Raw genomic sequence first — 21,784 nt, 5'->3', positions numbered from 1 at the left:
TCAAGAAACACTTACTGTACTATGGGGCAGCTGTATTAAGCCTGGTGAAGTGATAAAGTGGAATGTGATAACGCACTAATCAGCTCCTAACTTCCGTGTTACAGGCTGGGTTTGAAAAATGACAGTTAGGAGCTGACTTGCTGGTGGGTTATCACCTTCCACTTTATCACTTCACCAGGCTTAATAAATCTGCCCCTATGTTAGTTCTGTCTGTCCAAAAAAATTAATGAATATAAGTTGACTTTTCTTAAATTAATATTATTAGATGCAATTATATTTAATTTTACACATCTTAAAACAAACTGTTGTTAAACTACACATCCCAACAGCCTAACCATAAGGCCTATTGTAGCCATATAATATATACTAAGTACAGTACATATTAAACTCATGGTTCTGTTTATTAGAAAAAGAAATACAAAACACTTTTTTTTACAAAACAATACTATGCATCTCCAGAGTATCATTTTAATTACAGACTTTAAATAGAAAGATGGATAGAAACAGCTCCTTATTTCACAAGAATATGGTCCATTTCATATGTTTCTTAGAAACACAGTTCTGTGTGTAGTGTGATACAAGTGCACCACATCTGAATATAAACACAGGCCTCTGAATCTCCTTGTAATAGTGACTGCATGGGAGGAAGAACCCTAGAAAATGAAACGACAAAGTGAGTAATTAGGACACTGAGGTTACTTGTTTAAACATAGATCATTTCCTAAAATGGACACTTACATATTAAGCTGAAACAAGGCATAAATCAGTAACCAGGAAAAGCCCCAGCACTGGTCGCTTTCACCATACAGCACAATAGAGACACCAGACCTATGCTAACCTAACTGGAAATGTTTTTTTTTGTTGCTATAACTCTTGTAGGAAATTTCAATTAGCCACAAGGTTCCATCTTAGAGCAAGGTTTTCCTTCTCTATTTACCTGCAATGTGGGCTTAATTTTATCTCCCCCCTGATCTCCATGTTACAATGGAAACGGCTCAGGCTCTCATGCACTAGAGCGGCACGCTACAAGAGTTAAAAAATTGTCTTTATTTTATACAATGCACTGATAATGGGAAGTGTATTGTCTCATAAAAAAGTATAAGGCAAGACTTGACCTCTGCCAGCTCTATACTGGTGCCGAATAAAGATGCTATTGCACAGCTGGAATGGCTGGGCACAGGATGGAACACTCTTGAAAATTCACCTTCTCAAACGTTATCTGATAACAGTATTCTGGGAAAATCACTTCAGTACTGTAATACGAGTGCATTGGTCTGCATGAGTTGAGTATATGTGAGCGGCGATCACAATACCGATGGGGGGATCCCGGCCTTTAGATGCCCGGCGGGGCGGGGGTGAGCGCAACAAAGCCCCTTGCGGGCTTACTGTGCTGGCAACGCTGCGGGCTCCGTGGCGAGCTCTACGGGTGCCTTGGACACCAACGAGTGGGAACAATCCCTGTTGGTCGGCATGCCGACAGTCGGAACAGTGAGGGTTCAGAATGTAGGTGTCGATCACATAACTACATCCCGGTCTGCACCTATTGCGGTACCTCATGAGGAATGTCTGTGTCTGTACTGTCTTCTGTCCATACACAAATGCAGCCATCTTGCTTCACAAAGCTACTGCATGAGTCATGGAGGAAACCTAGAAGCATGTGCACTGAAGAGTTGCATTTTGCCCTTTGCAAATTCATTTATGTACCCACAGATAAAGCAGACATTTTGCATGCTGCATTCCATGATGATACATAAAAAGCTGAGATAAACACAATGTATAATCTAAATGTATACATGGAAACCAAATACTAAAGGTTAAAAACAATATAAAAAAATCTATAAACACTGATGTAAAACAGCAGGGGAGTTAAATGGGCCACTCACCTTCAATTACATTTCCCCACACTGAGCAATTACAACGGGTAGTTTGGGTTTATTGTTGGGGCCGGTTGGTACATTCTGTGAGAAAGAGAAAGTTCTAGATGATACAGCAATGTCTACCATATAGTATCCTGACTGCCTCGTAACCCTGGACAGTCACACCCTCCACAACACCATAAATCCAGATAGTGCCCTGCATATCTTTATTACTGTTCCCTGCAAAGGCGTGCCAAAATCTTTCCTATGAATCAAAGTCTAACAATTCGGTTTTTTTTCCCAATACGTGTCTATAATAAAATCCTTTGTCCCTATACAAGTAACATGCTTTGTATACTGCCACTGTTACTGCGTACTGTAGTCAACTGTACATACAGAGGTGCTATTCAAATAGGATCTCCTTCAAATCTGAATCGTTAAACACCAAGCATTAGATACGCAGGAGGCAGACAATTTACCAGATGTGCTGCCCTCGCTGTGTAGTACTGAAGCCGTGTACGCAATTGCTCCTATAGCGCAGTGCGGACAGATGGAAAGCAATGCCCAAATAATGATTTGATGAAATGCGAGCAGATCACTGTGGCATATGTTGATAAATTCAGTTGGAAGATGGCCACTATCGGCCATGTACATTTGGTTATCTTCCAATAGTGATACCGGAAGTAACTGAACATTGGTTCTGTTGCTGTGACCAGTGTTACAGTTTATTTAAAAAACTACATCAGCTAGGCAATGGATAAAGAAAATGACCATAAGGTCTACATGGCTAGGCTATGAACCTTTATTGATTGTACAGCAACTAATATGGCATTTACTTTATTTGTGTCAATGATTAGTAACGTAGGCCTTTCAGTAACATATGGCAATGTGCATTTAGCAATATCCAAATAATTTTCTGTCACAGAATATTTCCAAATAGCAGCATTTCTCAAACAGAATACTTTTCTGTATTGGCAAAGGTTATTTACCTCTTGAACAATGTAAGTATTGATTGTTTACAGTACAAAGCCAACTTATTATTACTTTTTAAATCTCTATGCTTGTTGCTCCACAGAGGTGCTGAAGTTCTTACCATAACTTATATTTTTTCTTTATTATGTTCTTAAATGCAACAACCCAAAACACTGCATTTAAGTTGTCTGTATCTAAATCTGAAAAAATAAAAAATATTCTGTTTTTCAGGAAGATCCCTTTCTGTGAATCACAGCTATTTGCAGGCAGTCCCCACCATTTCATGATCTACAGTATCTACTACGCAGATAGATTATTCATATGGCAACCACTTCAACCTCTGTAGAGGTTAGACATACGCTGTATGCAGGGGCCCTAGCTTCTAACCAGAAGTCTAAACCTTACCCATGTGCAAGATATACTGGATCACTTATACTCAAATATAAGTTATGGTAAGAACTTACCATTGATAACGGTATTTCTCCTAAGTCCACAGGATAACATTGGGATATGATGAAGCAACAGCAAATTTACACCAATTGGACAAAGCTTTTTGGCCTCCCAGCGTGCAACTGGCCCGTCCATATATCCCCGCCTCCTGGCTCAGACAAATCAGTTGTTTTCCCAAAGCTTAAGGCAGGAGCATCATAGATAGCCCTAATCAGGAGAGAAGAACACACATGCACACCCTTGAGTACAAAAAGGAAGAGGTTAGTAAATAAAAGGATCATCAAATAAGGTGTGTCAGGGTGGGATCCCTGTTGATCCTGTGGACTTAGGAGAAATACTGTTATCAACGGTAAGTTCTTAATATACGTATATTTCTCCGGCAGGGTCCACAGGTTATCCACAGGATAACATTGGGATGTCCCAAAGCAATTTAGTGGTGGGTACGATCCTGATTGGACAGGAGAATCCTTTGTCCAAATTCAGCGTCCTGAGAGGCAAAGGTATCCACTGCATAATGTCTAATGAATGTGTTACTGGAAGACCATGTGGCTGCCTTACATATCTGTTCTGCTGTTGTGCTGCCCATGATGGACGTACCTTATGAGTAGAGTGAGCAGAGACATTAGCCAGAACAGGGAGATCAGCATGAGAATATGCTTCTGAAATAGTCATCCAAAGCCACCTCGCCAGGGTCTGCTTATCAGCAGGCCATTCTCTCTTGTGAAATCCGCAGAGAATGAAGAGAGAATCTGTCTTTCTGATGGCACTGGTACGATCCACGTAGATCCTTAAAGGCACGGACCACGTCCAGTGATGCATCTCCAGCAGAAAGGCCCGGTTCCTGGAAAGCCGATGCTACAATTTCTTTGTTAAGGTGAAATTTAGACACCACCTTGGGAAGATACCCAGATTTAGTTCGGAGAACTGCGAGAACATTGTTGTTCTGACGGGACGCCATGAGATCTATCTCTGGCAACCCCCACTTGTCGACTAGAGTCTGGAAGACCTCCGGGTGTAGAGCCCATACGCTTGCCTGAATGGCGTGTCAACTGAGAAAATCCGCTTCCCAGTTTAGGACTCCCGGAACGAACACTGCGGACAAGGCTGGATGATGAAGTTCTGCCCAATTTAGTGTGTGACTTACCTCCTTCATAGCTTTTTAGCTGCGAGTTCCTCCCTGATGGTTGAGGTACGCTACTGCCGTCGCATTGTCCGAACGGATCTGAACCGGTTTGCCCCGAAGGATATCCTTTGCCTGAATCAGTGCCATGCATATGGACCGTAGTTCCAATATATTTATTGGCAGGCAACCTTCTTCCTTGGTCCATTGCCCCTGGAATCAAAACCTTCCTGACACTGCTCCCCAGCCCTGGAGACTGGCATCTGTTGTCAGAATTTCCCAATCTGATATCCAAAAGGGTCTCCCCTTGTCCAGAAAAAAATAAAAATAAAAATAAGGGGCAGACTAGATGGGCCAAGTGGTTCTTATCTGCCGACAAATTCTATGTTTCTATGTCTATAGCCAACAGGCTATCGATCTCCTTACTTCCACCGTAAGGACCATAGTCTGCGTTTTTATCATCAACACATTTCATTTGGCAAGGATCAGATACTGCAGAGGCCTCGAGTGGAACTGAGCATACTCTACCATGTCGAATGTTGACACCATCAATCCCATCACATGCATTGCTGCGTGAATGGATACCCTTTGACTGTGTAGCAGCTCCTGAATCCTTGTCTGAACTTTGGATATCTTGTTCAGAGGTAAAAATACTCTTTGAAGGCTTGAATCCAGTACAGCCCCCAAGTGAGTCATCCGCTGTGACGGAACCAATTTATGAGCCACCCGTGCTTCTGCAGACACGTTATTGTCTGTTGCAGATGACACAGGAGCAATTCCTGAGATTGTGCCAGGATTAAAAGATCGTCGAGGTATGGAAAAATTCTAATCCCGCTGTCGGGATTTTGACAGCCAGTAAATAGTATGTATTCCCTTCGAGCCTTTGTTCTTTGTGTTAGCAATACTTAGTAGTAATTTATTCCTCCCTTATTATTATTTCTTATCCCCTGCTGGCGGAGATAAGCTGCCATTACCACCATAATCTTGGTAAATACTCTGGGGGCTGTGACTAACCCAAAAGGTAGGGCCTGGAACTGAAAATGCTGTTGGAGGATATCGAACCTGAGATAGCACTGATGGGACATGTAGGTAAGCATCCTGGATATCTAGGGATACCATATAATCCCCTGGCTCCATGGCCAAAATGATGGAACGTAGAGTCTCCATATGAAACCGAGGTACCCAAATGTACTTGTTCAGCACTTTGAGATTGAGTATGGGCCGGAATCACCCATTTGGCTTCTGAACAAGAAGCAGGTTGGAGAAAAAACCCTGTCCTCGCTGTGCAGGAGGAACTGGAATGATTACCTCTGACTGAAGCAATTTCTGAACTGCCTCTTGCAGAGCCCTGGCCTTTGTCTCTACATGAGACGGGCTGGTGCAAAAAAACCTTCAAGGAGGGTGTTTCTTGAGGGCAAATGCATAACCGAGAGATACCGCTTCCTGCACCCAGGCATCTCTTGTAGACTGCTGCCAGATCTGCGCAAACTGAAGAAGTCGGCCCCCCACCCTGGAATCCCCCAGGTGGAGGACCGCACCATCAGGCTGATGGCTTATTATCTGTTTTACCAACCGGTCCTCTGGTAGCCCAATGCTTTTTAGTCTTACTAGACTTGTATTGGGACTGCCTGCTATCACTTTTACCTTTAGCTTTTCCTTGAGAACAAAAGGACTGAAAAGACAGAACTTTAGGTTTGAAATTGTATGTGGAAGTAAACTTGACCGTCTTGGAGTCTGCTTCTGACTTCAAAATATCCGTCAATTCTTTACCAAAAAGAATGTCTCCAGAGAAAGGTAAAGACTCCAAAACCTTCTTAGATTCTGAATCAGCTTTCCATATACGTAACCAAACTGGTCTGCGAGCGGTTGAAGCCGATGCCCTGGAGGCAAAGCTGCTTCTTCCAAGAACATTGCAGCCTGGTTTATATGTGTCATTTGGGATTTTTGCTTTCTAGATACCATTGAAAGATCTCCTTCCAATGCATCAGCCCAGGCAGCCACTGCTTTTGCCATCCAAGCTGAAGCCATGGCTGGTCTTATGACTGCCCCAGACAGTGAAAAAATGTTTTTTTTAAAAACCATCCACTCTCCTATCCGTGACATCATTTAATGATGTTGAAGGCTGAGGTAATTCGCACTAATCTAATAACATGCGTATCTACTTTGGGGACCACCTCCCTCTTTAAACAATCCCCAGCTGGAAGAAGATAATTGGAATTCAATTTCCTAGGAATTCTAAACTTCTTACTGGATGTAGCCCAAGCCTCTTCCATGATTTCCGTCAGCTGATCTGACCCAGGAAACTCAGTCTTAACTGTTTTGGTATGTTTAAACACAGGTGCCTTGGATTTTAACACAGGCTCTGCTGATTCTTCTAAGGATAGAATGGCTTTCATTGCTTTAATTAACTCAGCTATATCCACCAAGCTGAGGCCTACCTCCTCCTCTTCGTATGCAGAACCAAAGCTTAATGAGCCTCCATCCTCCGATGAATCCTCATCTGAAACGTGTAGACTGTGAAGATGTAGATTTACTTACCACTGGCTTTTCAGCCTGTTTCTTCTGAGAGGCTGCTGCTGGACGTGATACACCACAGGTGGGAAGCTGCATGTAAGGGTTAATCGTGTAACCTATTCATGGTACAGAAATTGGAATTATCCGCTCAGATATACTGGATTATGTTTGTGCAAACATAGCCCAAGGGGGATCAACTTGCACCTGTATCTACCTTGTATTATTCAAGAGACCTTGGTGAAAGCTAAAACTATTTGCACACAAACCATCCTGAACCAGATCCTAAGAGGTTAACCCAGCTTTGCAAGACAAACATGATATGAGTGTTGGTGTTGCTGTGACTGTATTTTCCTCACCTTTGCCACTCTTAGACATGATAAATAATCAAACAGTATCACCATGTAATACACAATTTGTGACTGTAATCACTTTAAGACACGTTAAAGTGACATATAATCTGACCCTACCCTGCTATACACCAGCATTGAGGATCGGAAAAGATAGAAAAAAACTGACAGAATCATAGTAAAGTCAGCAATCACACTAGCAGTCAGTCACATGTTATACATTAGTATAATAAGCAATATGAGCACATAATCAACTACAGATACATTTCAAGTATGTAGGAGAAACATATTACTGCATTACTTTATAAAAGTTTTAACCGTATTCAGACGCATAGCAAAAGAAACCACAGTAATATTATCAGACTCATATGCATTATGCACTTATCCAACTATTCATACTCAAAAGGTAGATAGAGACTTAGGGGCTAATTCTGAGTTGATCGCAGCAGCAAGTTTGTTAGCAATTGGGCAAAACCATGTGCACTGCAGGTGTGGCAGATATAAGATTTGCAGAGAGAGTTAGATTTGGGTGGGTTATTTCGTTTGTGCAGGGTAAATACTGGCAGCTTTATTTTTACACTGCAATTTAGATTTCAGTTTGAATACACCCCACCCAAATCTAACTCTCTCTGCACATGTTATATCTGTCCCCCCTGCAGTGCACATGGTTTTGCCCAACTGCTAACAAATTTGCTGCTGCGATCAACTCAGAATTAGGCCCTTAGTGCTGTATAACCCATACTCAGTATAGTGGGATACAGACTTACCCCGCTTCCAGGAACGATCAATACGTCTGCGAACGCTGAGTGGATCCAGACACTACTAGTGTACACCGCCGCTACATGAACCTATAGTGAACACAGATGCACCAGTCACATAGCCGCCTATGCTGCGACTGGGTCCCTTAGTACACAGCGTCTCAGAAGGAAGCGGGAAAACAGTTCATGGCGGGAGACTCGGAGGAAACTGGCCATGAACCGGGGGGAGGGGAGACAAGGAGAGCGTCTGACTCCCCACTGCTGACATCAACTGTAGGGGTCGCGCCCTCATACTACTCCTGGAGCCGATGATCCCTTAGGGCTAGCACTGGTGCACCCGAGGTGGCAGCCGCATCAGTGACTGTTTGGTAGTCTCTTCCCAAAGCAGTGCGGCTGTGTCCGTATTCCCTTTCTAAGCGGAACCGATGCCTTACCTTCTCCCCGTGCTCCGGCCACAGTGTGGTAACGTCTGCTGGACCTGCGAGTATATCCGACACAGACGCCAGCCGATACAGCACTGTACTCGTGGGTAAGCGTTGTCGCAGCCCGATGGAGAGTTGTTGGAGCGACTCTTTCTAAAGGTACGTAGACGACACTTTTTAGAAAGATCACTCAAAAAAATAGTAAGACTATAAAAATAAAATAAGAAAGCTTATGGCTGCTAAAAACCAGCAGCCTATTGACCATGGTCCGGCTCCTGCCGCACCAAACAAAAAACTGATTTGTCTGATCCAGGAGGCGGGGATATATGGACGGGCCGGTTGCATGTTGGGAGGCCGAAAAGCTTTGACCGATTGGTGCAAATCAGCTGTTGCTTCATTTTATCCCAATGTTATCCTGTGGATAACCTGTGCCGGAGAAAAATGCATTAATTATAGCTAAAATATGTATACAATTGCGGTGCTATACACGTCCCCTGTAGAGTTGCATTGTAGTCACTTTCAACAAATATAGATAAAGTAAACCTATTTGAATACGGAAGCAGCAGAAACTCCCAGAGTGTGCAACACTTAAGCTAAACCTATCACTCTCTTCCAGCCATGGAATTATTAGTGAGCAAGGTGGAATTATGCCAGAGTGCAGGTACCCTGTAGTTTCCGAAAATATGTTGATAAATTCCTATGCCCAGTGTGTTATGAACAATTTGCCCAGTGTAAAAATGCAAAACCCAAAAGGTGTCCACAGAGCTGTTCCTAATTTTCCCCCCTCAAACTTAGGGATGTTATTTCCATATAATCAGAATGAGCTTTATTGGCTAGGGATACTCGCGTATACTAGGAATAATTTGCGGTTACAATGCATTGCCAAACAACAACATAAAGGGGAGATACAAACGTGATACATAACATACATGTATACATACATACATAACATGCTTTACTATGGGAATACTGTGTAAAATTGCATCTCAGTACGTAGCCCAAGACATATAGGGGTATATGCAATTAGCGGCGAATCGCGGCAAATTATCGGCCGTTTTTCAACTCGACACAATTCGACAGGCTAATTTCGGCAAGTGGGTGCCGAAATTGACCATATGCAATAAAAAACGGATTCGACAGTCCCGCTGCCGAAAAACGGCAGATTTGACGGATTTGTTCCGTTTTTTTAAAAACGTGTAAAAACGGGGAAAAACTCGGAAAAAAATGGCGTGGGGTCCCCCCTCCAAAGCATAACCAGCCTCGGGCTCTTCGAGCTGGTCCTGGTTCTAAAAATCCGGGTGAAAATGGACAGGGGATCCCCCGTATTTTTAAAACCAGCACCGGGCTCTGCGCCTGGTGCTGGTGCAAAAAATACGGGGGACAAAAAGAGTAGGGGTCCCCCGTATTTTTTACACCAGCATCGGGCTCCACTAGCTGGACAGATAATGCCACAGGCGGGGGTCACTTTTATACAGCGCCCTGCGACCGTGGCATTAAATATCCAACTAGTCACCCCTGGCCGGGGTACCCCTTCAATCAAGGGGTCCCCCCCCCAGCCACCCAAGGGCCAGAGGTGAAGCCCGAGGCTGTCCCCCCCATCCAAGGGCTGCGGATGGGAGGCTGATAGCCGTGAGAAAATGTAAAGAATATTGTTTTTTCCTGTAGTACTACAAGTCCCAGCAAGCCTCCCCAGCAAGCTGGTACTTGGAGAACCACAAGTACCAGCATGCGGGGGGGAAACGGGCCCGCTGGTACCTGTAGTACTACTGGAAAAAAAATACCCAAATAAAAACAGGAGACACACACCTTGAGAGTAAAACTTTATTACACACCTGCCGACACACACATACTTACCTATGTTGACCCGCCGACTGCCATGTCTCCTGATCCGACGATCCGGGGTACCTGTGAATCAAACTATACTCACCTCAATCCAGTGTCCAGATATAAATCCACGTACTTGGCAAAAAAACAAACCGCATTTACCCGGACCACGCACTGAAAGGGGGGTCTCTTTTTTCCCCCCGTATTTTTTCGCACCAGCACCAGGCGCAGAGCCCGGTGCTGGTTTTAAAAATACGGGGGATCCCCTGTCCATTTTCCCCCCGGATTTTTAGAACCAGGACCGGCTCGAAGAGCCCGAGGCTGGTTATGCTTTGGAGGGGGGACCCCACGCCATTTTTTTCCGGGATTTTACCATTCCATAAAAAAAAATAATAATAATAATAATAATAATAATAATAATAATAATATTTTAAAAAATATATAAATAATACTTGTGCCTCCCAAAAAGACAAACCAAGTACCTAATCCCTTCTAATATAAATAGATATGCTATTACCAATAAAAAAAAACACCAAAAAAAACATGTTTTAATTTTTTTTTATTAGTTTCACCAACCAAAGTGTGGCGGATTGAAAATGACGAATTTACTGTCTAAAAGCACTGTTGTCGAATTTCCAAACTTCAATTGAATATACTTTTGTCGAATTGCCGCATTTGTACCATTGCAGAAAAGTCGAATTTGACAAAAGTCGAATTTCAAAAAGTCGAATTTGGAAAGTCCGTTTTTTTGACGGAAAGTACTGTATTGCATTGTCGATTTTTTTTTTTTGGCGAAAAAGTCCTGTTTTTCGACAATTTCGGGAATTCGACCGCAATTGCATATACCCCCTAGACATTGTTTAGTAGATGAACAGCTAGTGGGAAGAAGTTTTTAGCGGTTCTGGTCGTCCTGGCAGGAATGGACCTGTAACGGCTGCCTGATGGGAGCATTTCAAACAGGTCGTGGCCAGGGTGTTGCTCGTCTGCCACAATTTTCCCTGCACGCTTTTTAACTCTGGACAGGTATAGGTCTTGAACAGTGGGGAGATCGGTCCCGACAATCTTTTCAGCTGTCCTTACCACCCTCTGTAGCCTTGGTCTTTCACACTCTTGGGCAGCTCCATACAAGTCTGTGATCGAAAAGCATTGGACAGACTCTACGACGGCCTTGTAGAAGATATGCAGCAAATTCTGTGGGATATTGAATTTCTTGAGTTGCCTTAGGAAGAACATTCGCTGTTGCGCCTTCCTGGCGTTGGCGCTTGTGTTTGGTCCCCACTTAAGGTCATGGGATATTTTTGACTCTAGGAATTTAAAGGAGTCGACCCAAGACAGCACGCGGTCGGCAATCACGAGTGGGGGCAAGGCAGCAGGTTTTCTTCTGAAGTCCACTACCATCTCTACCATTTTGAGGGGGTTTAGGTTCAGGTTATTCCTGTCGCACCACTGTGTTAGCTGGTCAACCTCACTCCTGTATGCAGACTCATCCCCGTCCTCGATTAGACCAATGATGGTGGTGTCGTCAGCAAAATTTATGATTTTTACGGATTGCTCAGCCGAAGTGCAGTCATTGGTGTATAGAGAGAAGAGCATGGGAGAGGACACATCCTTGGGGGTCCCTGTGCTGATCGAGCGCACGCCAGGCGAAAGCTTCCCTGCTTCCACCACCTGTCTCCTTGCTGTCAGGAAATCTACAATCCAGGAATATGTTGGTGCAGGAACACCTAAGGAGAGGAGTTTCGGCTGCAGAATACATGGGATGATTGTGTTGAATGCTGAGCTGAAGTCCAGGAATAGGAATAGGACCCTCGCATAGGTGCATGGGCAGTCCAGGTGCTGTAGGATTTAGTGCAGTCCCAAGTTGACTGCATCCTCAATGCACCTGTCAGCACGGTAGGTAAACTGCAGGGGTCCATTTGAGAGTTAGTCGCTTCTCTCAGGTGGTTCAGCACCTGCCGCTCGAACGCTTTCATGACCACAAATGTAAGCGCAATTGGCCTGTAGTCATTCAGATCTTTTATGGTTGAGTTCTTGGGAACCGGGATAATTGTTGAGCGTTTAAAGCAGGAGGGCACCTTACACGTCTCCAGCGAGGTGTTGAAGATCCTGGTAAAGATAGGGGTAAGCTGGACAGCGCAGGTCTTCAGGGCAGATGGCGACACACCGTCTGAGTCTGTGGCTTTCCTGGGTTTGGGTTTTTTTAATATTACTTCTACTTCTCCTGTGTCTACCCGGAGAGCCGCGCAGGGGGGTGCTGTGCTCAGATCCGGGATAAAGGGTCCTTATACATGGACTTTAGTCTCCACAGGATATCTTCATCATGTATACTCCACAATAGGGGAACGTTTTCCAAATCCACACAGCAGATGATGGTTAAAATAGGATTATAATAGTCACAAATCTATAATCAATCTATACGACCCAGACATGAATGAGGTCAAAATAAAATAGTTTACTATAAAAGGTTAAAATGCTGCAACAGGGGCCATTCGCCTATCAAGACTTACCACGGCTACGTGTGACGTCATGGAAGTTGAGCGCCTGATACTTGCTCGGAAAGGGCATTCCGAAGAAGTTCATTCCTACCCTAATACAGGCTAGGAAAGGGGTCACGTCTAAACATTACCATCGTATTTGGAAGAAATATGTCTCTTGGTGTGAATCCAAGAAGTTTCCTACGGTGGAGTTTCAACTCGCACGTTTTCTCTTCTTCCTGCAAGCAGGTGTGGATATGGGCCTGAGGTTAGGATCTGTGAAGGTTCAGTTTTCGGCCCTATCCATTTTCATTCAGAAACTATTGGCTGCCCTCCCTGAGGTTCAGACTTTTTTGAAGGGATTTCTGCACATCCAACATCCCTTTGTACTGCCTACGGCACCTTGGGATCTTAACGTGGTGTTGCAGTTCCCCCAGTCGTATTGGTTTGAGCCTCTACAGGAGGTTGAGGTCAAATTTCTTACATGGAAGGCGGTCACCTTGTTGGCCTTAGCTTCTGCTAGACGTGTGTCCGAGTTGGGGGCTTTATCCTGTAAAAGCCCTTGATCTTCCACGAAGATAGAGCTGAACTCCGGACATGTTAGCAGTTTCTTCCGAAGGTTGTGTCGGCATTTCATATCAACCAACCTATTGTGGTGCCAGTGGCTACTGACTCCTCAATTACATCAAAGTCCTTGGATGTTGTAAGAGCTCTGAAGATATATGTGAACAGAACTTCTCGTCACAGAAAGTCGGACTCTCTATTTGTCCTATATGATCCCAAGAAAATTGGGTGTCCTGCTTCTAAGCAAACTATTTCTCGTTGGATTAGGTTCACTATCCATCACGCTAATTCTACAGCAGGACTGCCATGTCCAAAATCTGTCAAGGCCCACTCTACTCGTAAGGTGGGGTCTTCCTGGGCAGCTGCACGGGGTGTCTCGGCAGTGCAACTTTGCCGAGCTGCAACTTGGTCTGGGTCGAACACGTTTGCAAAGTTCTACAAGTTCGATACTTTGACTGAACTTCAGATCATCAGAGGCCAATCAGTTCTGCAGGAGCCTCCGAGCACTTCATCCCGTTCTGGGAGCTTCGGTACATCCCCATGGTACTAATGTGGACCCCAGCATCCTCTAGGACGTTAGAGAAAATAGGATTTTAATTACCTACCGGTAAATCCTTTTCTCGTAGCCCGTAGAGGATACTGGGGTCCACATGAGTACCATGGGGTATAGAAAGGTCCACTAGGAGCCATGGGTACTTTAAGAAATTGGTAGTGTGGGCTGGCTCCTCCCTCTATGCCTCTCCTACCAGACTCAGTCTAAGAAACTGTGCCCGAGGAGACGGACATACTTTGAGAGAAGAATATATAATAGTGGTGAGATTCCGAACCAGCACACACAAACTAGAGGAAAACCAAGCTAACCAAACATTAAACCAGGAACAGCAACATCGGAACAAACGATACTTAACCAAGTAACAGTGCAGGAATAAACGAAGCACTGGGCGGGCGCCCAGTATCGTCTACGGACTACGAGAAAAGGATTTACCGGTAAGTAATGAAAATCCTATTTTCTCTTGCGTCCTAGAGGATACTGGGGTCCACATTAGTACCATGGGGATGTACCAAAGCTCCCAAACCGGGTGGGAGAGTGCTGAGGTTCCTGCAGAACTGATTGACCAAGCTGAAGGTCCTCAGAGGCCAAAGTATTGAACTTGTAGAACTTGGCAAACGTGTTCGAACCTGACCAAGTAGCTGCTCGGCAGAGCTGTAAAGCCGAGACACTCTGGGCAGCCGCCAGGAAGAACCCACCGAACTAGTAGAGTGGGCCTGTACAGAATTTGGACACGGCAAACTTGCCGTGGAATAAGCATGCTGCATAGTAAGCCTGATCCAGCGTGCAATTGTCTGCTTTGAAGCAGGACACCCAATTTTATTGGGATCATAGAGAACAAACAGCGAGTCAGATTTTCTGTGATGAGCTGTCCGCTTCACATAAATCTTCAAAGCCCTCACAACATCCAAGAACTTTGAAGTAGCAAAGGTGTCGGTAACCACCGGAACCACAATAGGTTGGTTGATATGAAACGCAGACACCACCTTTGGAAGAAATTGCAGCCCTATATTCATGAAAAATCAAATAGTGAGACAACGCCCCCCAGCACTGACACACGCCTAGCAGAAGCCAAGGCCAACAGTGTGACGGCCTTCCACGTAAGAAACTTGACGTCAACATCCTGTAAAGGCTCAAACCATTCCGATTGCATGAACTGCAACACCACGTTGAGATCCCAAGGTGCCGTAGGAGGCACAAAGGGTGGTTGGATGTGCAGAACCCCGTTCAAAAATGTCTGAACCTCAGGGAGAGAAGCCAATTGTTTCTGGAAGAATATGGTTAAGGCCAAAATCTGGACTTTTATGGAGCCCAAACGCAGGCCCACATCCACACCTGACTGCAGAAATAGAAGAAAACGATCCAGTTGAAATTCCACCGCAGGAAGTTTCCTGTACTCACACCAAGAGACCTATTTTTTCCAAATACGGTGGTAATGTTTAGACGTTACCCCCTTTCTGGCTTGGATCAGGATTGGAATAACTCTATCGGGGATCCCTTTCAGAGCTAGAATTTGACGCTCAACCTCCATGCCGTCAAACGAAGCCATGGTAAGTCTCGATAGACATGAACGGCCCTTGTTGGAGAAGGTCCTCGCAAAGACGTAGAGGCCATGGGTCCTCTAGGAGCATCTCCAGTAGTTTCGCATACCAGGCCCTTCTTGGCCAGTCGGAGCAATGAGAATTGCTTGAACCTTTTCCCTTTTTATTCTTTTGAGAATTTTTGGGATCAATGGGAGTGGTGGAAACACGTACACCATCTGGTAGACCCATGGAGTCACCAGAGCGTCCACCGCCACTGCTTGTGGGTCCCTCAACCTGCAATAATACCGCTTGAGCTTCTTGTTGAGACGAGAGACCATCATGTCGATTTGTGGAATTCCCCACCGACGTATCAAGCACCCGAACACCTCCGGGAGAAGGCCCCACTCTCCTGGGTGGAGGTCATGTCTGCTGAGGAAGTTTGCTTCCCAGTTGTCTATTCCAGGAATGAAGAGCTCGAACAACGCCACTGCGTGTCTTTCTGCCCAGAGGAGAATCCTTGCTACCTCTGCCATTGCTGCCCTGCTCTTCGTTCCACCTTGTCGGTTTATGTACGTTACTGCCGTCACATTGTCCGACTGAAACTGAAAGGCTTGATCTTGAAGAAGATGCAATGCCTGTAGAAGGGCGTTATATATGGCCCTTAGTTCCATAATGTTGATTGGAAGAACGGCTTCCTGACTTAACCATTTTCCTTGGAACTCTTCCCCCTGGGTGACTGCTCCCCAACCTCTGAGGCTTACGTCTGTGGTTAGCAGAATCCAATTTTGAATCCCGAACCTTCGTCCCTCGGTCAGGTGAGAAGTCTGAAGCCACCACAGAAGAGAAATCCTGGCATTTGGCGGCAGACGGATCCTCTGGTGCATGTGACGATGCGAACCGGACCATTTGTCCAACAGATCCAGCTGGAAGGGCCTTGCGTGAAACCTTCCGTACTGCAGCGCCTCGTAAGCGGCAACCATCTTTCCCAGAAGGCAAATGCATAGATTCACCAATGCCTTTTCCAACGGAAGGAATACCTTCTGCGCCTCTGTATCCAATATCATCCCCGGGAATGGAAGCCTCCGTGTTGGTTCCAGATGGGATTTTGGTAGGTTCAAAATCCACCCGTGACCCTGGAGTAGCCGGGTTGAGTGACTAACAACCTCCCCCTGGATGGTGCCTTTGTCAGCAGATCGTCCAGGTATGGTATTATGTTCACTGCCTTTTTGCGGAGGAGAAACATCATCTCTGCCATTACCTTGGTGAACACCCTCGGTGCCATAGAAAGGCCTAATGGCAGGGCCTAGAACTGGTAGTGGCAGTCCTGTAATGCAAACCTTAGATAAGCCTGATGAGGCGGCCAAATCGGAATATGAAGGTACGCATCCTTGATATCCAGACACACCAAGAATTCCCCCTCCTCCAGACCTGAGATCACCCTCTCAGAGACTCCATCTTGAACTTGAACACACGTAAGTATGGGTTAAAATGACTTGAGGTTTAAAATGGGCCTTACCGAACCGTCTGGTTTCGAAACTACAAACAGGTTGGAATAATAATTGTGGTTTTGCAGCTGAAGTGGAACTGGAATAATAACCTGAGTCTGTAACCAGTTTCAGAATTGCTTCCTGTAAAGTCATATTTGCTTCTTGTGAAGCTGGTAAGCCTGATTTGAAGAATCTGTGAGGTGGGAGTTCCTGAAACTCCAGTCTGTAGCCCTGGGCTATAAGATCTTTGACCCAGGGATCCTGGCATGACGTTGCTCATATGTGACTGAAGAATCTCAAACGGGGTCCCACCTGCCTGTCTTCCAGGCAGTGCGGTCCACCGTCATGCTGAAGGTTTAGAGGAAGCAGAACCAGGGTTCTGTTCCTGTAAACCTGCAGTTGCTGGTTTTCTAGGTTTACCTCTATTGCCTTTGAAGGCCGTAGAAGAACCTTTGGTTTTGTTTTTAAATTTCGCTGTCCGAAAGGACTGCAGAGTTGGAGCAGTGTAGGATTTTCTAGTCGGGGGAGCTGCGGAAGGAAGGTATGTAGACTTACCCGTAGCCTTGGATATCCACGTATTCAGTTCATCTCCAAAAAGGGCTTCACCTGTGAAACGTAGGCTTTCCACGCCTTTCCTGGAATCCGCATCCGCAGTCCACTGTGCATTGAGTAAACCAATTTCCTTTATGGCCTCCACCATAAAGTTAGCAGAATCCTGTATATGCTGTAGAAGTAAAATTATCTCCCCCCTGGATAAGGAATCTAACCCATCAATTAGGTTACCTGACCATTTTGCAATGGCCCAAGAGATCCATGCACAAGCTACAGTGGGTCTCTGGGCCAACCCCGCAGCTGTGTACAGAGATTTGAGAGTGGTCTCAATCTTGCGGTCTGCAGCATCCTTCAAGGAAGCTGCCCCAGGAACAGGTAAAACTATTTTACGTGACAGCCTAGAAACCGATGCGTCAACTATCGGTGGGTTTTCCCATTTTTTCCTATCAGTCTGAGGAAACGGGAAGGATGTGAATAACCGTTTTGTGATCTGAAACTTCTTGTCAGGATTTACCCAAGTTGCTTCAAATAGTGAATTTAATTCCTTAGATGCAGGGAAAGTAGCTGAGAATTTATTTTTTACATTAAAATAAGATTGCTCATCTTCCTCTGTCACTTTGTCAGGGATGTGCAGGACATCTCTAATAGCTTCTATCAAGGCCTGTATTCCCGGTGACAAAGCTGCATCCCGCCCCCTCCCGAGTCCACCTCACCCTCCTCTGGGTCTGATACATCATCATCAGCCTGCATGATTTGGGCCAGAGCACGCTTCTGTGGACAAATGGCAGGGGTCTGAGATGCTGGAGTAACCACTGAATCTCTATTCATCAGGTCATCAACAGATTGCCTTAAGTATGCGTCTCCTTCTCATTTTGGGATAATTTATTTGAAATATTTGAAATCATCCCTTTTAACGAATCTAACCATACTGGTTCAAATCCACTAGCCTGAGAATGTGTATCCTAAGTACATGGCAGTGATCCCCCAGATTGAGAAAAACACTCTGCTGTGCATGATACACACTCCTTGACATAGTAAATGTGAAAGAACACACACAGGAAAATAGGGTAAAACACAGTTAACCCACACAGAGCCCTCTAGGGAGACACAGAGTATAATGGAGCCAGCCACACAGCGCCCCTATAGCTAAAATACAAGTTCAGCTGGGTCGCAAACTAAGTACCCTTAACAGGGTTTAGTACACCAAATATTGCTCCCCCCCTTTGCTATGACCCCCTGGTACAGCTGAGGTGCTCTGGAGTCCTTGTGGAGGAGCTGCGCTTACCTGCCAGTCTGCCTGTGTACAGCTGCAGAGAGAAATTGGCGGTGGTGAGCCGCTGGATCCACTCATAGTGAAGCCCCGCCCCCAAAATGGCTCGCGGTTTTCCCGTTTTTTTAATACTAGCTGAGGTAATTTCTGTTCTACAGTGGGCTAAAAATAAGAATTTACTTACCGATAATTCTATTTCTCGTAGTCCGTAGTGGATGCTGGGAACTCCGTAAGGACCATGGGGAATAGCGGCTCCGCAGGAGACTGGGCACAAAAGAAAAGCTTTAGGACTACCTGGTGTGCACTGGCTCCTCCCCCTATGACCCTCCTCCAAGCCTCAGTTAGGATACTGTGCCCGGACGAGCGTACACAATAAGGAAGGATTTTGAATCCCGGGTAAGACTCATACCAGCCACACCAATCACACCGTACAACCTGTGATCTGAACCCAGTTAACAGCATGATAACAGCGGAGCCTCTGAAAAGATGGCTCACAACAATAATAACCCGATTTTTGTAACAATAACTATGTACAAGTATTGCAGACAATCCGCACTTGGGATGGGCGCCCAGCATCCACTACGGACTACGAGAAATAGAATTATCGGTAAGTAAATTCTTATTTTCTCTGACGTCCTAGTGGATGCTGGGAACTCCGTAAGGACCATGGGGATTATACCAAAGCTCCCAAACGGGCGGGAGAGTGCGGATGACTCTGCAGCACCGAATGAGAGAACTCCAGGTCCTCCTCAGCCAGGGTATCAAATTTGTAGAATTTAGCAAACGTGTTTGCCCCTGACCAAGTAGCTGCTCGGCAAAGTTGTAAAGCCGAGACCCCTCGAGCAGCCGCCCAAGATGAGCCCACCTTCCTTGTGGAATGGGCTTTTACAGATTTAGGCTGTGGCAGGCCTGCCACAGAATGTGCAAGCTGAATTGTACTACAAATCCAACGAGCAATAGTCTGCTTAGAAGCAGGAGCACCCAGCTTGTTGGGTGCATACAGGATAAACAGCGAGTCAGATTTTCTGACTCCAGCCGTCCTGGAAACATATCTTTTCAGGGCCCTGACTACATCCAGCAACTTGGAGTCCTCCAAGTCCCTAGTAGCCGCAGGTACCACAATAGGCTGGTTCAGGTGAAACGCTGAAACAACCTTAGGAAGAAATTGAGGACGAGTCCTCAATTCTGCCCTGTCCGTATGAAAAATTAGGTAAGGGCTTTTATAGGATAAAGCCGCCAATTCTGACACACGTCTGGCCGAAGTCAGGGCCAACAGCATTACCACTTTCCATGTGAGATATTTTAAGTCCACAGTGGTGAGTGGTTCAAACCAATGTGATTTTAGGAACCCCAAAACTACATTGAGATCCCAAGGTGCCACTGGAGGCACAAAAGGAGGCTGTATATGCAGTACCCCCTTGACAAACGTCTGAACTTCAGGAACTGAAGCCAGTTCTTTCTGGAAGAAAATCGACAGGGCCGAAATTTGAACCTTAATGGACCCTAATTTTAGGCCCATAGACAGTCCTGTTTGCAGGAAATGCAGGAAACGACCCAGTTGAAATTCCTCTGTAGGGGCCTTCCTGGCCTCGCACCACGCAACATATTTACGCCAAATACGGTGATAATGTTGTGCGGTTACATCCTTCCTGGCTTTGATCAGGGTAGGGATGACTTCATCCGGAATGCCTTTTTCCTTCAGGATCCGGCGTTCAACTGCCATGCCGTCAAACGCAGCCGCGGTAAGTCTTGGAACAGACAGGGCCCCTGCTGGAGCAGGTCCCTTCTTAGAGGTAGAGGCCACGGGTCCTCTGTGAGCATCTCTTGAAGTTCCGGGTACCAAGTCCTTCTTGGCCAATCCGGAGCCACGAGTATAGTTCTTACTCCTCTCCGTCTTATAATTCTCAGTACCTTGGGTATAAGAGGCAGAGGAGGGAACACATACACTGACTGGTACACCCATGGTGTTACCAGAGCGTCCACAGCTATTGCCTGAGGGTCCCTTGACCTGGTGCAATACCTGTCTAGTTTTTTGTTGAGGCGGGACGCCATCATGTCCACCTTTGGTTTTTCCCAACGGTTCACAATCATGTGGAAGACTTCTGGATGAAGTCCCCACTCTCCCGGGTGGAGGTCGTGCCTGCTGAGGAAGTCTGCTTCCCAGTTGTCCACTCCCGGAATGAACACTGCTGACAGTGCTATCACATGATTTTCCGCCCAGCGAAGAATCCTTGCAGCTTCTGCCATTGCCCTCCTGCTTCTTGTGCCGCCCTGTCTGTTTACGTGGGCGACTGCCGTGATGTTGTCTGACTGGATCAGCACCGGCTGACCTTGAAGCAGAGGTCTTGCTAGGCTTAGAGCATTGTAGATGGCCCTTAGCTCCAGGATATTTATGTGGAGTGATGTCTCCAGGCTTGACCACAAGCCCTGGAAATTTCTTCCCTGTGTGACTGCTCCCCAGCCTCTCAGGCTGGCATCCGTGGTCACCAGGACCCAGTCCTGAATGCCGAATCTGCGGCCCTCTAGAAGATGAGCACCCTTGTCTTTGGTGACAAGATTATCCGCTGATGCATCTGAAGATGCGACCCGGACCATTTGTCAAGCAGATCCCACTGGAAGGTTCTTGCGTGGAATCTGCCGAATGGGATTGCTTCGTAGGAAGCCACCATTTTTCCCAGGACCCTTGTGCATTGATGCACTGAGACTTGGCCTGGTTTTAGGAGATTTCTGACTAGCTCGGATAACTCCCTGGCTTTCTCCTCCGGGAGAAAAACCTTTTTCTGGACTGTGTCCAGGATCATCCCTAGGAATAGAAGGCGTGTCGTCGGGATCAGCTGCGATTTTGGAATATTGAGAATCCAACCGTGCTGCCGCAACACTATCTGAGATAGTGCTACCCCGACTTCCAACTGTTCCCTGGATCTTGCCCTTACCAGGAGATCGTCCAAGTAAGGGATAACTAAAACTCCCTTCCTTCGAAGGAGTATCATCATTTCGGCCATTACCTTGGTAAAGACCCGGGGTGCCGTGGACAAGCCAAACGGCAGCGTCTGAAACTGATAGTGACAATTCTGTACCACAAACCTGAGGTACCCTTGGTG

General features: G+C 45.8%; 1 protein-coding gene across 2 annotated transcripts in view; it reads right to left on the bottom strand.

Moving 5' to 3' along the window:
* Positions 1 to 382: 382 nt before the first annotated feature.
* Positions 383 to 21,784, bottom strand: part of PPIH (peptidylprolyl isomerase H) — a 305,388-nt gene continuing 283,986 nt past the window's right edge. For both annotated transcript variants that reach the window (XM_063941659.1, XM_063941658.1), the window contains 2 exons: positions 1,884 to 1,958; positions 383 to 653 (listed from right to left, as the gene is read on the bottom strand). In XM_063941659.1, coding sequence (XP_063797729.1) covers positions 1,890 to 1,958 — 69 coding nt within the window. In that variant the 3' untranslated portion in view covers positions 383 to 653; positions 1,884 to 1,889. The remainder of the gene's footprint in view (positions 654 to 1,883; positions 1,959 to 21,784) is intronic.

This window comes from Pseudophryne corroboree, chromosome 10, assembly GCF_028390025.1.
Source record: "Pseudophryne corroboree isolate aPseCor3 chromosome 10, aPseCor3.hap2, whole genome shotgun sequence".
In the NCBI taxonomy this organism is placed as follows: Eukaryota; Metazoa; Chordata; class Amphibia; order Anura; family Myobatrachidae; genus Pseudophryne; species Pseudophryne corroboree.
Note: the sequence above shows the minus strand (reverse complement) of the source record. Positions and strands in the feature narration are given on the sequence as shown.